This window comes from Zea mays, chromosome 3 (assembly GCF_902167145.1).
Source record: "Zea mays cultivar B73 chromosome 3, Zm-B73-REFERENCE-NAM-5.0, whole genome shotgun sequence".
NCBI classification, from domain to species: Eukaryota; Viridiplantae; Streptophyta; class Magnoliopsida; order Poales; family Poaceae; genus Zea; species Zea mays.
The window spans coordinates 40,654,815-40,670,499 of record NC_050098.1 but is presented as its reverse complement, the minus strand read 5'-3'; the positions used below and the strand labels follow the sequence as shown (position 1 = coordinate 40,670,499).

Below are 15,685 nucleotides of genomic sequence, written 5' to 3'. Positions count from 1 at the left end.
CTGCGCCGCCGGCCCTGCTGCCAGGGGCGCCCGCGCCGTTCCTCCCTCTGCCGGCCGCTGTCTCTCCTGCAGCGCCACCGCTCAGCACCTCCTGCCGGCGCGGCCCTCTGCAGTGCCCGCCGCTTCTCCGTCGAGAAGGGCTCGCCGGAACAGCCTGCTCCCCCTGCGCGTCCTCCTGCCGTGCCGCAGTGGGTCGGCCTGGTCGGGGCAGCAGCCGTGACCGTGCAGCCCGTTCACCCCTTGTGTGCCCTGCTTCTGTGTCACAGTGGCCATCCGCGCCCTCGGCTTCGCTGCGCCGGTTGAGCTCCGTCCCGGTTCTATGGCGTCACCCCCGCCACACATGAGCTTTGCCTCGCCCGCCACTTCCTCCCTGTCTCCGCCCGTTTCCGTCGGGATGGCTGTGCGCGTCCTTCTCAACGATGGCCAGCTTGTCCGGGGCACCTTCGTGCACTTCGATCCTACCATGAGCCCTGTCCTTTGTGACTGCGTCGAACTCCACCCCCAGGCCGGCCGTTACGTGTCCGGGCCCCTTGTCTTCCCCGTGCAGTGATCGCCTCCCTGGCCATTGAGCCCTCGTTCCCTCCCTCCCCTCCCAGTAACCACGTCAGAGCTCCTCCTCTGCTCTATCCGCGCATCCTACGGCCTCCCCACTGTCTCCCTCTCCCACCGATTGGGTGGTCGACTCCGGGGCCTCCTTCCACACTACCCCCACAACTAGTTCGTTATTCCACTCCCATCCACCACACCCCTCACATCCTTCCTCCATCGTCATTGGCAACGGTTCCACCCTCCCGGTCACCTCAGTAGGTGCATCGGTCCTTCCAGGACCATTCCGCCTTAACGACGTCCTTGTTGCTCCTGGACTGACTCATCCCCTCCTCTCGGTTCGTCGCTTCACTAGTGACAACCAGTGCTCTATGGAGTTCGACCCCTGGGGTCTCACCATACGCCACCTCCCCACACATGCTGTGCTTGCTCGCTGTGATAGCTCCGGCCCCCTCTATTCTCTTCACTTGCCTTCCACTCCCCACACCAGAGCAGCCTCATCTCCTGCCCTTACTACTACCACCACATCACATGCTCTTGCTACTACCACCACCTCCTCCGCCATTTGGCATCGTCGCCTCGGGCACCCCGGACCTGACGTCATGTCCCAACTTGCCGGCCACTCTGACATATCCTATACTCGGGGCTCTTCTGAGCGCCTCTGTCATGCTTGTCAGTTTGGCCGTCACTCCCGTCTTCCTTTTTCCACTTCCACGTCTAGGGCTGTCCAGGCCTTTGATCTTGTCCACTGTGACCTCTGGACGTCTCCTGTCCTTAGCCTCTCCGGCTACAAATACTACCTGGTCATTTTGGACGACCACTCCCATTTCCTTTGGACTTTCCCCCTTCGGCTGAAGTCCGACACGTTTACCACCCTCACTCACTTCTTCGCCTGGGTATCCACCTAGTTCCGGCGCCCGGTCCGTGCCCTGCAGTGCGACAATGGCCGCGAGTTCGACAACAACGCCTCCCGTTCTTTCTTCCTCACTCACGGCGTCCAGTTGCGTCTCTCGTGTCCCTACACCTCTGCTCAAAACGGCCGGGCCGAGCGCATGATTCACACCACCACCAATATGATCCGCTGCCTTCTATTTCAGGCGTCTCTCCCTGCCACCTACTGGGCAGAGGCCCTTCATACCGCCACGCATCTCCTCAACCGTCTTCCCTCGAAGGCGGTGAGCCACCCTACACCTCACTTCGCCTTGTACAACACAACCCCTTCCTACGACCACTTGCGCGTGTTCGGCTGTGCCTGCTACCCTAACATTTCCGCTACCGCCCCTAACAAGCTTTCTCCTCGCTCCACTCGCTGCCTCTTCCTCGGCTACTCCCCTGACCACAAGGGGTATCGGTGCCTGGACCTCACCTCCCACCGCATCATCATCTCTCGTCACGTCGTCTTCGACGAAGATGTGTTTCCCCTTGCAGGCTCCACCCCACCCACCGACCTTGACTCCCTCCTCGAGTCCGACCCGGTTCCCCCCCACCCCCGGCGCCCCGTCTTGCGCCGTTACCTGCTCCTCGTGCAGCCATGACGCCACAGCTCGCGCCTATCTCCGCGCCACGCGCGTCGCCGTCGACCTCGCCTGCGCCACGCACGGCCACGTTGATCATGCCTACGTCATGCGCGGCCCCGTCGATCCTGCCTGCACCACGCGCGGCCCCGTCGACCACACCTGCGCCACGCGCGACCCCGTCGACCACGCCTGCGCCACGCGCGACCCCGTCGACCACGCCTGCGCCACGCGCGGCCCCGTCGACCACGCCTGCGCCACGCGCGGCCCCGTCGACCACGCCTGCGCCACGCGCGGCCCCATCGACCCCGGCTCGCTTCGCCAACCCCACGCTTGTCTACCACCGCCGCGGCCACGCCACTACCTCCGCGCCCCCCGACTCGGGCCCGTCGACGAGCGCGACCCGCTTCGCCGACCCCGCCGTCGTCTATCACCGCCGCGAGCCGGCCACACCCGCCGCTCTCGACGCTTCGGCGGTTCGCTCCGAGCCGTCCGTATACCACCCGGTCGCCATCCACCGCGACCCCGGACACGTCCACCCGATGGTGACTCGGCGCGCCGCTGGCGTTCTTCGCCCCGTCGACCGGCTGATCCTAGCAGCTGATACGTCCAGCACTCCACCCGACGCTTCCCCGGTGCCCTCCTCCGTTCGCACTGCCCTTGCCGACCCACACTGGCGTCGTGCTATGGAGGAGGAGTACGCGGCCCTCTTGGCCAACCACACCTGGGACCTGGTGCCGTGTCCACCAGGTACCAACGTGGTCACCGGCAAGTGGCTATTTCGCCACAAGCTGACCTCGGATGGCTCCCTCAACCGCTACAAGGCCCGCTGGGTCCTTCGGGGCTTCACACAGCGCCCCGGAGTGGACTACGATGAGACCTTCAGCCCCGTCGTCAAGTTCGCCACTGTTCGCGCCGTTCTCTCCCTCGCCCTCTCCCGCGACTGGGCGATCCATCAGCTCGATGTCAAGAATGCCTTCCTCCATGGCACTCTGACGGAGACTGTCTGCTGCAGCCAGCCCACCGGCTTCGTCGACGCTGACCGTCCGGATCTGGTCTGCCGGCTGAACCGGTCCCTGTACGGCCTCAAGCAGGCGCCACGGGCATGGTACAGTCGCTTCGCCTCCTACCTGGCCTCCATCGGCTTCGTTGAGGCCAAGTCGAACACGTCCCTGTTCATCTACCGGCGCGGCGACGACACCGTCTACCTCTTGCTCTACGTCGACGACATTGTGCTCACGGCATCCACCGCCGACCTTCTACGCCGCACGATCGTCGCCCTTCAGCGGGAGTTCGCGATGAAGGACCTGGGGCCCCTACACCACTTCCTCGGCATCACCGCCGAGCGCCGGCCCCAGGGTCTCTTCCTCCACCAGCGCCAGTACGCCATCGACATCCTGGAGCGGGCTGGCATGTCTGACTGCAAGCCCTGCTCCACGCCTGTCGACACTCAGGCGAAGCTCTCTGAGGACGACGGGCCTCCGGTCGTCGACGCGACGTCCTACCGGAGCCTCACCGGCGCACTCCAGTACCTCACCTTCTCCAGGCCCGACATCGCATACGCCGTCCAGCAGGTGTGCCTACATATGCACACTCCGCGGGAGCCCCATCTCACCGCGCTCAAGCGGATTCTGCGCTACCTCCGCGGCTCCCTCGACTACGGCCTCCTTCTCCGACCATCCCCGACGTCGGAGCTCGTGGTCCACACCGACGCTGACTGGGCTGGCTGTCCCGACACGCACAGGTCCATTTCCGGTTACGCCGTGTTCCTGGGCGCCAACCTCGTCTCTTGGGCCGTCAAGCGTCTGCCCGTCGTCTCTCGCTCCAGCGCTGAGGCCGAGTACCGTGCCGTGGCCAACGGCGTGGCAGAGGCCTCCTGGCTGCGCCAGCTCCTCCACGAGCTCCACAGTCCCCTCCAGCGCGCCACCCTCGTCTACTGCGACAACGTCAGCGCGGTCTAACTCTCCACCAACCCCGTGCAGCATCAGCGCACGAAGCATGTGGAGATCGACCTGCACTTCGTCCGCGAGCGTGTCGCTGCCGGTGACGTTCGGGTTCTCAGCGTCCCCACCACGCTGCAGTTCGCCGACATCTTCACCAAGGGATTACCGTCGAGTGTATTTTTAGACTTTCGATCCAGTCTCAACATCTGTACAGGATAGAGTTGTGACTGCGGGGGGTGTAAGAATACCTGTCTAGGGTTTGGGGTCTTCCCCGTGTATTGACCATCTCACCCCTCTGTAATGGGTCTGGCCCAGTTTACTCAGCCTATTAATATATCACCTAACCCCTGTTAGGGTTAGGGTTTACATTCCAACAGTTGTGTTTATCTAATTGCCACAAAACTTGGTTACCACCAAGCAATTAAGGGCATGTTTGGATGCCAGCCTCATGTTGCTAGGCCAAACATTGGTCGTTTTGATTGTATGCAAACCTAATGACATATCGTTAGGATGGTAGTCAAGCTTTGGCTGGCTCTAATTCAGACATAGGCGACTTAGTTTTTGCACCCAATCTCTAGCCGATCATGGCCAATTGATTTGTGCACCAAAAATTGAGATGGGGCTCCCGCGGGGTGTGCATGTGAAGGCACACCTGCTGGACCGCGTAGGCAATGTCAGGACATGTGAAGATGAGGTACTTTAGAGCCCTAGCTAGACTCCGGTAGGCCATCATGTCGTCGTCGAAGACCTTCGCCTGAGTGTCAACTGGCGTGGAGCAAGGCTTGCAGTCGGACATGCCAGCTCGCTCCAGAAAGTCGATGGCATACTGACACTGGTGAAGAAAGAGGTCATGGGGGCGACACTCCATGGTGACTCGCGCTACAGGGCGACGATTGTGCGCTGGAGGAGGGCAGCACTGGACGCCATGAGCATGATGTCGTCGACGTAGAGAAGAAGGTAGCCGGTGTCATCGCCGTGCCGAAGGATGAACAGGGATGTGTCCGACTTAGCCTCGACGTGATGGAATAAGTCTTTGTGGTCCTCTGCATGTGAGAGGATAGCATCTTAGACTAGCATCTTAGAGGACAACATCTTTTAGAACAACATCTTAGACTAGCATCTTAGCATATGCTTGACGTCTTGACGAGCTATAAATATGTAACCCGAATCCCTCAGGTTGGTATGGCATTGTGTGAGAAATAAACTAGAAAATTGACCTAACTCCTAGTGTCATCCTCTCGATGAGAGCAATAGCTCTGCTACTTACAATTGGTATCGGAGCCAAGTTGTCCTATAACCTAAACATATTCTGCTCATCTCCTTCCCATGCCCCTCCCTGTCCTCAGTGGGCACCAGGAGCACTGACTGTTCCTACACATCCCTTCTCTCCTACACAGACGAGCGACAGTTCATCTGAGGCAACCTCTTCGCCACGCAATAACCCTCATTAGCGTGCCATGTCTGAAGGACAGTCTCAGCGCTCGGTCGCCTCGAGTGCGCAACACTGGCAGGAGACCAAGGTCGCAATGGTAGAGGAACATGAGCGAGCAGCGGCAGCGACTGCAACAACGGCGGCGAGGGCGGCAAGGCTGGCGGCGGTGGAACTGGTAGCAGCAAGGGCGGAAGTACAAGCAACAACGACGGTGGATGCAGCACGTGCGACAGCAGCAGAGCTCAAGGCTCTGCGCGGCAGTAGCACCAGCAGCTCTGCCTCTACCGACGGCGGCACCAACGCCGAGTTCAGGCTGGCAAGGGACGCAGCATGAGAGCAGGCGGCGTAGTGGGCAACTGCGCATCCCCATGGGCGCGGTGGCGACAGCCCAAACAGGCGCAAACGCATCGGCGGGCAAGCATATCATCCGTCCCACACTTGTGAGCGACTAGTCACATGAAAAACCTACACTACACAAGTCTTCCAAATTCTATCACAAGGTTCAAAGGTAATTGATCCCACAAACATACTTTCATAGGCAACTTTGGTTGAATATTGACCATTGTCAAAAAACCTAAAGAAGTGTTTATCTTCTACATCAGGTTGAAATTCAAAATGCTTCCGAATCAATCTACTAATTCTTCGTGCAATTCCATTGGAAAATTGGCAGACTAGTTAAAAGCACCATTCTTATCCAACAAGGGTCATCAGGTAGATGCTCTCTCTATATATATTGGTGTGCATATGCCATATACGGTTGGCAAGCACTATTGCTTCTGTTACTAGGATGATAATTGGTGAAATAATTATGAAAAGGTCAATTCTTGCTAGTTTTGAATCCAAAGATAGCACAAAGTTCTATTTCAACCACATGCTAATGAGAAAGCATATGTTGACATTGAAAACTGTGCAGATGAACAAGGATGCATTTGCAACATATCTTACCATGAACGAATGTGCAGGTAATCATGAAATATTTGATTTATTTACATTTTAAGTGAGATGTTTCCTGCTAATGATTGGTGTGAATGCTGAGATGTCCACATCAGTTTAAACATAACTATGAAGTTGTAGATGTTTCTCAGATAACTGTGGATTTGAAACCTGATTCAAAAAATATTGTAGATGTTTCTTAGATAACTGTGAATATGAAACCTGATTCAAAAAAGTTATGTGACGACTTTAAATACATCTTAGTGTCTTTTTTTTTGATGAGATTACTGTAGGGGGAGCCCTACAGTGTTCTTTTATATCTTAGTGTCTTTTTTTATCGAACACGCAGGAGACCAAAGCAAACCATACTACACCAGCACAAGGGCGATGAGGTAGGAGATACCTCTAACCTTGGCCAAACCCCAAATATGCAACTCATTGCCAGTGAGTAGTAAGGATCTAGCCAAGCTATGAGAAACATCACCAAACGCATACTTGTTACGATGAATCCCCAAGGTCCACATGCCAAGAATGACAATGGAATTGAGGCCTTTCTGTAAAGATACCCAGCCTTCAAATCAATTCTTTCTTAATGCCCACCAATCATCAAAGATCTCCCCGATCTATAGGGCAAGGAATTGCAGTCCGACTCTTTGTAGACGTTTGAACCAGAGCTTTCTTGCAAAAACACATGACATGAGCAAATTGTTGATAGATTCTTTAGCCTAATCATTGTTGGGACTTGTGTTCCTGAGATCGTAGTTGTGTTGCATGGGAGGATGGGGACCAAGACCCTATGCTTGGGCACCGTTGTCTTACGGTTAGGGTTGAAGGAGGAAGCCAAGAATTAGGGAGCGGCACTGTACTGTTCACGCATGACCCGTGGATGAAAGTACCACAGATGAATAGTACGTGGTTTATGGGAAGCTTGGCAAGATAATTGTATGCTTGAGTCTTTATTCATGATCTAAGGGCCTTCACATATGCTGTAAAGAACCCACGCGTATCCATGTAGAATTCTAACTTACCAAACCAATCTATATGTATCCATATCCATCTAGGACTCTAACTTAACAAATCAATCTGTGTCCATCTAGGACTCTAACTTAGCGAACCAATCTGCTATATTTTAGGAAACTAATCTAGAAAAACAAGGAAACTTAGCCACATGGGCATTTATGCTGCTCAACATATTGGATACTAACCATAAAATCTCTCCCATCCTCCAAAAACAGCTCATCCTCAAGTTGAAAGTTGGGGTAGGAGAGCTTGAACTGGTTGAGCAACTTCCAAGTCGCATCTGCTTCAGCCACACCAACCCAATGCACTAGCACATGCCACACCACGACAGAGTTGGGCATGCAAGATCTTCAGTGGTGCGGTAGAAGACAACCATGCTCCATTAGCGGAAGGTGTGGAGGCCCCACGGAGGATCACCGTGAAAGGGTTTTAGAAGGCCGACATGAAAGACCTTGTGGATGTGGGTGCCTTCTGGAAGCTGAAGACGGTAGGCCACAACACCAATGCGTTCGATGATCTGAAATGGCCCACATAGTGGGGCCCAAGCTTGACGTTGGGCCGGACCACCAAGAATGTTGTCGGTGAAGTAGACGCAACCATACCTAGTCGCTGACGAAGAACTCCATGTCACGATGCTTTGCATCGTAGTACGGCTTGGCATAGGCCTGCGCCTAGAGGAGGCAGTCACAGACCTCCGCCAGGAAGAGATTATGCTGACGGAGCATGTCGTCGACGGTCTATGTGCAAGCCGTGCCCACTACAAATGGAGCAATCATGGACAGTTCCCGACCGTAGACCACCTGAAACGACGTCACACATTGGGCGGTGTGGAAGGACATGTTGTAGCAGTACTCCACCCATGGAAGCAGTCCACACCTAGGTGCGGGGTCGATTTCTTGTGATGAGGCGTAGGTACATGGTGATAGTCTTGTTTGTTGCCTCCAACTAGCCGTCAGTATGAGGGTGAAAGGCGGTGCTCATGCGTAGCTTGACGCCAGTTAGCTTGAACAAATCACGCCACACGATGCCAGTGAACTTTGGGTCACGGTCGCTGACTATCGACGTGGGAAACCCATGAAGGCGTACAATCTCGGCGAAGAAAGTTAGACGATGGAGGAGGCAGTGTAAGGGTGGTCGATCGCGATGAAGTGTGCATACTTGGAAAAGCGACCAATCACCATCACCGTCATGATAACAGACCTGGGTGGACATGTCCAGCTGCTAGAGGAGATGGACCAGGCGGAGGGACTCGGTCTTGTTCCGCTGGCACGTTGTGCAGGTGTGGACGTAGTCACAGACGATGGCGCGATTGTGCTCGAGGTAGAAGTCAGCGCGCAAGCGCTGTAATGTCTTTAGAATCCCTTCGTGACCGGCGTGCGCCTCTTGCATCACCTGAGGCAAGAACGCGGACATTGGCTGCAGGATGACGCGAGAGACATGGAGCAGGAGCATGTCGTGCTCATGCCATGGCTCACCGAGCTCGCTTCGGGAGCTGCTCGCGGAGGCGGGTGCTTGATGGGTCAGAAGCTTCCTCCCGAGCTAGGTCGGCGTAGAGTAGAGATGGCTGCCATGGTTGTTGTGGTGGGAATGATGTTGGTGTGGAATTGTTCCAGGGACCAAAAATTGACATTTGCCCAGAGCCCATGTCTCCTAGGGACCAAAAACGACGGCTCTGGTTATTGCTGCTCTATTTTGTTAAAATACATAACTGTGGCATTGTTTTATTTCCTATCATCTTCCACTGTCATCATAAATGTTTTTTTCCATCAGGGTGATTGTCGAACTAGCTATTCGTTGTGTTAAAAGTGGTCCCAGAGTATTTAAAGGTTTCACGGTGGGCTTCCATCCCCGCTCATCAGAAATTGTAAGTTCCTCTTGGTTTGTTTGTTAATCATTGCTTAAGCTAATATGACAGGTCTCTTTGGTCTTAGGTTTATAATGGATTCACTCAGCCTGGATTTGAACAACCTCACCATGGATTTAGGTACTATTTTCTGTCAAAGTGTTCTTCAAATTTAGTGAGACAAAATTGATTGTTTGTCCTGAAGCTTGCGGTTATCTTTATAAGTCTGCAAATGCGAAATGGTAATATTAATTGTGTTCATGCAACTAATCTTCAGAATGTAACTTTCAGCTTTGTAGTAGGCCTCACTTTGTTTTATAAGGGTCTCCTTAAGATGGAAATCTATAAGTGTTATATCAATTCTGTGGTTATCACAGCTTATCGACCAGGATGCTTTTATAACTTCTAGTTAATCATTCAGAATGTGGAAGAACTACTTTATAGGTCAACATGATTCCCATATGTGGTGCCTAGCTGGGGCTTCTAACCTCATGAAGCTCCTCCTAAGGGAGGCTCCTGCCCCTTAGGCTGGGTGTGGTCCAGGGATGTTTTTAGGGTGGTTGTGTTTAGTTGCTGTGTAGTGTGTTTCAAGTGTGCAAGGGGGGGTGTTATAACCCCCCATTGTAACAAATTCTTTTCTTCCTTAATGAAATAACACGCAGTTTTCCTGCGTTGTTCTAAAAAAATTAGCATGCAATATCAAAAGGGGCCTAGACAATAAGACTGATAGGCAACCTCTAGATAACAAGACTTATATTTATTCAATTAATTGCTAAAGTCATGCTATTTCTCACTTCATCTACACGAACTTCAAACATAAGCACCATGCCCTTTCTTTTGACTACTATTGTTTTCTATAATGTATTATTTTAAATCCTTCAACTTTATGGGACTTTACAAGTATTTTTCAATATAATTCTACACCTATACTTGTTAGTTTTTAAGGTTTGACTAAATCTTGTTCTAAAGAACATGTTTTTTATGAACGAGAGGGAGTTTATAAGCTGGATGTCCGTGTCAACTTTTTGAGTGTGATATTTCTATATGAACAGGATGCTAGTAGTTTATGTGAGTAGGTGCTAGGACATCTATGTAAATTAGTTAGCATGTGTTGAGCACCATTTTGAGTGCACGGACGGTCCGGTCCTGGGGCCGGACGGTCCGCGGTCTGGACAGTCCGCGCTTATGGGCCGGACGGTCCGCGCAGGCGCAGAACAGATTAGGGTTCCGAGTTTCTTGCTATGTTTGTTGGCGAAAATCTCGGGATAAGCTCGGAAATTAGTTTGTAAATGTTAGATTACCTGTCTAGGGTTTGGGGTCTTCCCCATGTAATTACTATCTCAACCCTTTGTAATGGGCCAGGCCCAATTACCTAAGTCTATTAATACTACACCCAACCCTGATTAGGGTTAGGGTTTCCATTCCAACTTGGTACCAGAGCCAGTTTCTCTTCCCTCCCACCCACAGCCGCCGGGCTGCTTCCCCACAGCCGCCGGGCTGCTCCCCCCTCCCAGCCGGCGGCCTCCCAGCAGCCGCCTCCGCCCGGCTCTCCCACCGGCGGCGCGCGGCTCCACCCTCCCCGGCTGCGCCCGCCAGGAGCTCCTGCAGCCGCCCCGCTCTGCACCTCTGCTAGCCGGCCGCCGCCACCTGCTCGTCGCGCGTCACGCCCCGACGCGCCCGGTCGTGGACCGCGGCCGAGCGCCCGCCACGACACCGACCGCGCGTAGCCTGCTCGTGCCGTCCCGGCGGCTGAACCGTCGCTCGCGCCGCGCCCGTGCGCTCGGCCGCCAGCCGTCCCCGCCCGCCGAGCGCGCCCCTTCCCCACCGCGACCCCGGCGCCCTGCGGCCTGCCGACCGCGCCCTCTCTGCCCCGTCTTGTCGCGTCGCCCAGGACGCCCGGAACGCGCGTCCAGCCATGTCCTGAGCCGCGCCCAGGCGCCCTGCACCGGACCACGTGGCTCGCACGTCTCCTCCTCTGCTTGGCCACGCTGCTGCTGGCCTCGCCTTCTTCCTCCAACCCCGGCGCCGCGCGCCCTCTCTGCCGGTCTCCTCCGTCGGCCGCTGGTCCCCAGCCGCCCTTCTCCCTGCCGCGTGCGCTCCCTGCCGCGGCTCCCTGCCTCGCCGCCCGACCCGATCCTAGCGGCTGCGCGCGCCCTTCTTGACGACTCCCATCACTACTCGCGCAGCTGCGCTTCTCCTACCAGTGTCATCTCCTCCCACACCGGTTCCATGGCGTCACCCCCGCCATACATGAGCTTTACCTCGCCCGCCGCTCTCGTGACTGTGCGTGTCCTCCTCCACGACGGTCAGCTCATCCGGGGCACGTTCGTGTCCTTCGATTCAGTCTGGAACCCTATTCTTCGGGACTGCGTCGAGGTCCACCCTCAGGCCGGCCGTCACGTCCCTGGTCCGCTTGTCTTCCCACGTGCTGCGATCGCCTCCCTAGCGGTTGAGCCCGTGTCATCTCCCTCCCTTCCTAGTGCCTCTCTCGGGGCACCTTCTTTGGCCCTCTCCGCTCACACCGTACTTCGCCAACACCACCTCCCCGAACCACCACCGATTGGGTGGTTGACTCCGGGGCCTCCTTCCACACTACCCCCACCACTAGTTCGTTACTCCACTCCCATCCACCCCACCCCTCACATCCTACCTCCATCGTCGTCGGCAACGGTTCCACCCTCCCGGTCACCTCAGTAGGTACATCGGCTCTTCCAGGACCATTCTGCCTTAACGACGTCCTTGTTGCTCCCGGACTAACTCATCCCCTCCTCTCGGTTCGTCGCTTCACTAGTGACAACCAGTGCTCTATGGAGTTCGACCCCTGGGGCCTCACCATACGCCACCTTCCCACACATGCTGTGCTCGCTCGCTGTGACAGCTCCGGCCCCCTCTATTCTCTTCACTTGCCCTCCACTCCCCACACCAGAGTAACCTCATCTCCTGTACTTACTACTACCACCACATCACATGCTCTTGCTACTACCACCACCACCTCCGCCATTTGGCACCGTCGCCTCGGGCACCCTGGACTTGACGTCATGTCCCAGCTTTCCGGCCACTCCGACATATCATATACTCGGGGCTCTTCTGAGCGCCTCTGTCATGCTTGTCAGCTCGGCCGTCACTCCCGTCTTCCTTTTTCTACTTCCACGTCCAGGGCTGTTCAGGCCTTTGATCTTGTCCACTGTGATCTCTGGACATCTCCTATCCTTAGCCTCTCCGGCTACAAATACTACCTGGTCATTCTGGATGACTACTCCCATTTCCTTTGGACTTTCCCCCTTCGGCTGAAGTCCGACACGTTTACCACCCTCACTCACTTTTTCGCCTGGGTATCCACCCAGTTCCGGCGCCCGGTCCGTACCCTGCAGTGCGACAATGGCCGCGAGTTCGACAACAACGCCTCCCGATCTTTCTTCCTCACTCACGGCGTCCAGTTGCGTCTCTCGTGTCCCTACACCTCTGCTCAGAACGGTCGGGCCGAGCGCATGATTCGCACCACCACCAACATGATCCGCTGCCTTCTCTTTCAGGCGTCTCTCCCTGCCACCTACTGGGCAGAGGCCCTTCATACCGCCACGCATCTCCTCAACCGTCTTCCCTCGAAGGCGGTGAGCCACCCTACACCTCACTTCGCCCTGTACGGCACAGCCCCTTCCTACGACCACCTGCGCGTGTTCGGCTGTGCCTGCTACCCTAACATTTCCGCTACCGCCCCTAACAAGCTTTCTCCTCGCTCCACTCGCTGCCTCTTCCTCGGCTACTCCCCTGACCACAAGGGGTATCGGTGCCTGGACCTCACCTCCCACCGCATCATCTCTCGTCACGTCGTCTTTGACGAAGATGTGTTTCCCCTTGCAGGCTCCACCCCACCCACCGATCTTGACTCCCTCCTCGAGTCCGACCCGGTTCCCCCCCACCCCCGGCGCCCCGTCTTGCGCCGTTATCTGCTCCTCGCACAGCCACGACGCCACAGCTCGCGCCCATTTCCGCGCCACGCGCGGCGCCGTCGACCCCGCCCGCGCCACGCGCAGCCACGTCGCTCATGCCTGTGCCACGCGCGGCCCCGTCGATCCTGCCTGCGCCACGCGCGGCCCTGTCGACCCCGCCTGCGCCACGCGCGGCCCCGTCGACCCCGCCTGCGCCACGCGCGACCCCGTCGACCACGCCTGCGCCACGCGCGGCCCCGTCGATCCTGCCTGCGCCACGCGCGGCCCCGTCGACCCCGGCTCGCTTCGCCAACCCCACGCTCGTCTACCACCGCCACGGCCACGCCACTACCTCCGCGCCCCCGACTCGGGCCCGTCGACGAGCGCGACCCGCTTCGCCGACCCCGCCGTCGTCTATCACCGCCGCGAGCCGACCACACCCGCCGCTCTCGACGTTCCGGCGGTCCACTCCGAGCCGTCCGTATACCACCCGGTCGCCATCCACCGCGACCCCGGACACGTCCACCCGATGGTGACTCGACGCGCCGCCGGCGTTCTTCGCCCCGTTGACCGGCTGATCCTGGCAGCTGATACGTCCAGCACTCCACCCGACGCTTCCCCGGTGCCCTCCTCCGTTCGCACTGCCCTCGCCGACCCACATTGGTGTCGTGCTATGGAGGAGGAGTACGCGGCCCTCTTGGCCAACCACACCTGGGACCTGGTGCCGTGTCCGCCAGGCACCAACGTGGTCACCGACAAGTGGCTATTTCGCCACAAGCTGACCTTGGATGGCTCCCTCGACCGCTACAAGGCCCGTTGGGTCCTTCGGGGCTTCACACAGCGCCCCGGAGTGGACTACGACGAGACCTTCAGCCCCGTCGTCAAGTTCGCCACTGTTCGCGCCGTCCTCTCCCTCGCCCTCTCCCGCGACTGGGCGATCCATCAGCTCGATGTCAAGAATGCCTTCCTCCATGGCACTCTGTCGGAGACTGTCTACTGCAGCCAGCCCACCGGCTTCGTCGACGCTGACGGTCCGGATCTGGTCTGTCGGCTGAACCGGTCCCTGTACGGCCTCAAGCAGGCGCCACGGGCATGGTACAGTCGCTTCGCCTCCTACCTGGCCTCCATCGGCTTCGTTGAGGCCAAGTCGGACACGTCCCTGTTCATCTACCGGCGCGGCGACGACACCGTCTACCTCCTGCTCTACGTCGACGACATTGTGCTCACGGCATCCACCGCCGACCTTCTTCACCGCACGATCGTCGCCCTTCAGCGGGAGTTCGCGATGAAGGACCTGGGGCCCCTACACCACTTCCTCGGCATCACCGCCGAGCGCCGGCCCCAGGGTCTCTTCCTCCACCAGCGCCAGTACGCCATCGACATCCTGGAGCGGGCTGGCATGTCTGACTGCAAGCCCTGCTCCACGCCTGTCGACACTCAGGCGAAGCTCTCTGAGGACGACGGGCCTCCGGTCGCCGATGTGACGTCCTACCGGAGCCTGACCGGCGCGCTCCAGTACCTCACCTTCTCCAGGCCCGACATCGCATACGCCGTCCAGCAGGTGTGCCTGCATATGCACACTCCGCGGGAGCCCCATCTCACCGCGCTCAAGCGGATTCTGCGCTACCTCCGCGGCTCCCTCGACTACGGCCTCCTTCTCCGACCATCCCCGACGTCGGAGCTCGTGGTCTACACCGACGCTGACTGGGCTGGCTGTCCCGACACGCGTCGGTCCACCTCAGGTTACGCCGTGTTCCTGGGCGCCAACCTCGTCTCTTGGGCCGCCAAGCGTCAGCCTGTCGTCTCTCGCTCCAGCGCTGAGGCCGAGTACCGTGCCGTGGCCAACGGCGTGGCAGAGGCCTCCTGGCTGCGCCAGCTCCTCCACGAGCTCCACAGTCCCCTCCAGCGCGCCACCCTCGTCTACTGCGACAACGTCAGCGCGGTCTAACTCTCCACCAACCCCGTGCAGCATCAGCGCACGAAGCATGTGGAGATCGACCTGCACTTCGTCCGCCAGTTCTTCTTGAGTATTTGGCGCTCCGAAAAGGCGTCAACATACTTTTTGGCGACTCCGCTGGGGACAACACATATAGACCTATCAAATCGGCCCTCAATGGCCGGCTCAAAAGATAGCTCGGAAGTTTCCACCAGCAACATCATCACACCGACATGGGAAACCTTGCCGACTGAAGAACAACTCCTGTTCGAGGAGCGCCAGGAGCAGCTGATCCAAGAAGCAAAGGCGAAGTTCCTGGCCGATTTCAAAGTGGACAGGAACAACAAAGTCGTTCGACAACGGGCGACAGATCTGGCTTCGCTCCGACCTACTACGATTACCCCCGATGTAAGTAGCACTAACGAACTCCAATCTCTTAAAGCTTACATAGACGAACAACGAGAACAGTTACAACGTATCGTAGGGGATATACAAAATGATCATAAAAGGCTAGTGCGTGTACTTAATAAGTCTACTATGGCAAATCTTCCTTCGCACGAGGTTGAATTGAGGGAATACACACATAATT

General features: G+C 57.1%; 1 protein-coding gene across 4 annotated transcripts in view; it reads left to right on the top strand.

Annotated features, from left to right (window-relative positions):
- Window positions 1-15,685, top strand: part of LOC100275617 (uncharacterized) — a 45,384-nt gene that overhangs the window by 11,674 nt on the left and 18,025 nt on the right. For 3 of the 4 annotated variants that reach the window (NM_001149665.2, XM_008674349.4, NM_001406864.1), the window contains 3 exons: window positions 6,349-6,397; window positions 9,159-9,252; window positions 9,320-9,372. In NM_001149665.2, coding sequence (NP_001143137.2) covers window positions 6,349-6,397; window positions 9,159-9,252; window positions 9,320-9,372 — 196 coding nt within the window. The remainder of the gene's footprint in view (window positions 1-6,348; window positions 6,398-9,158; window positions 9,253-9,319; window positions 9,373-15,685) is intronic. The other variant, XM_008674350.3, reaches the window with a different exon arrangement.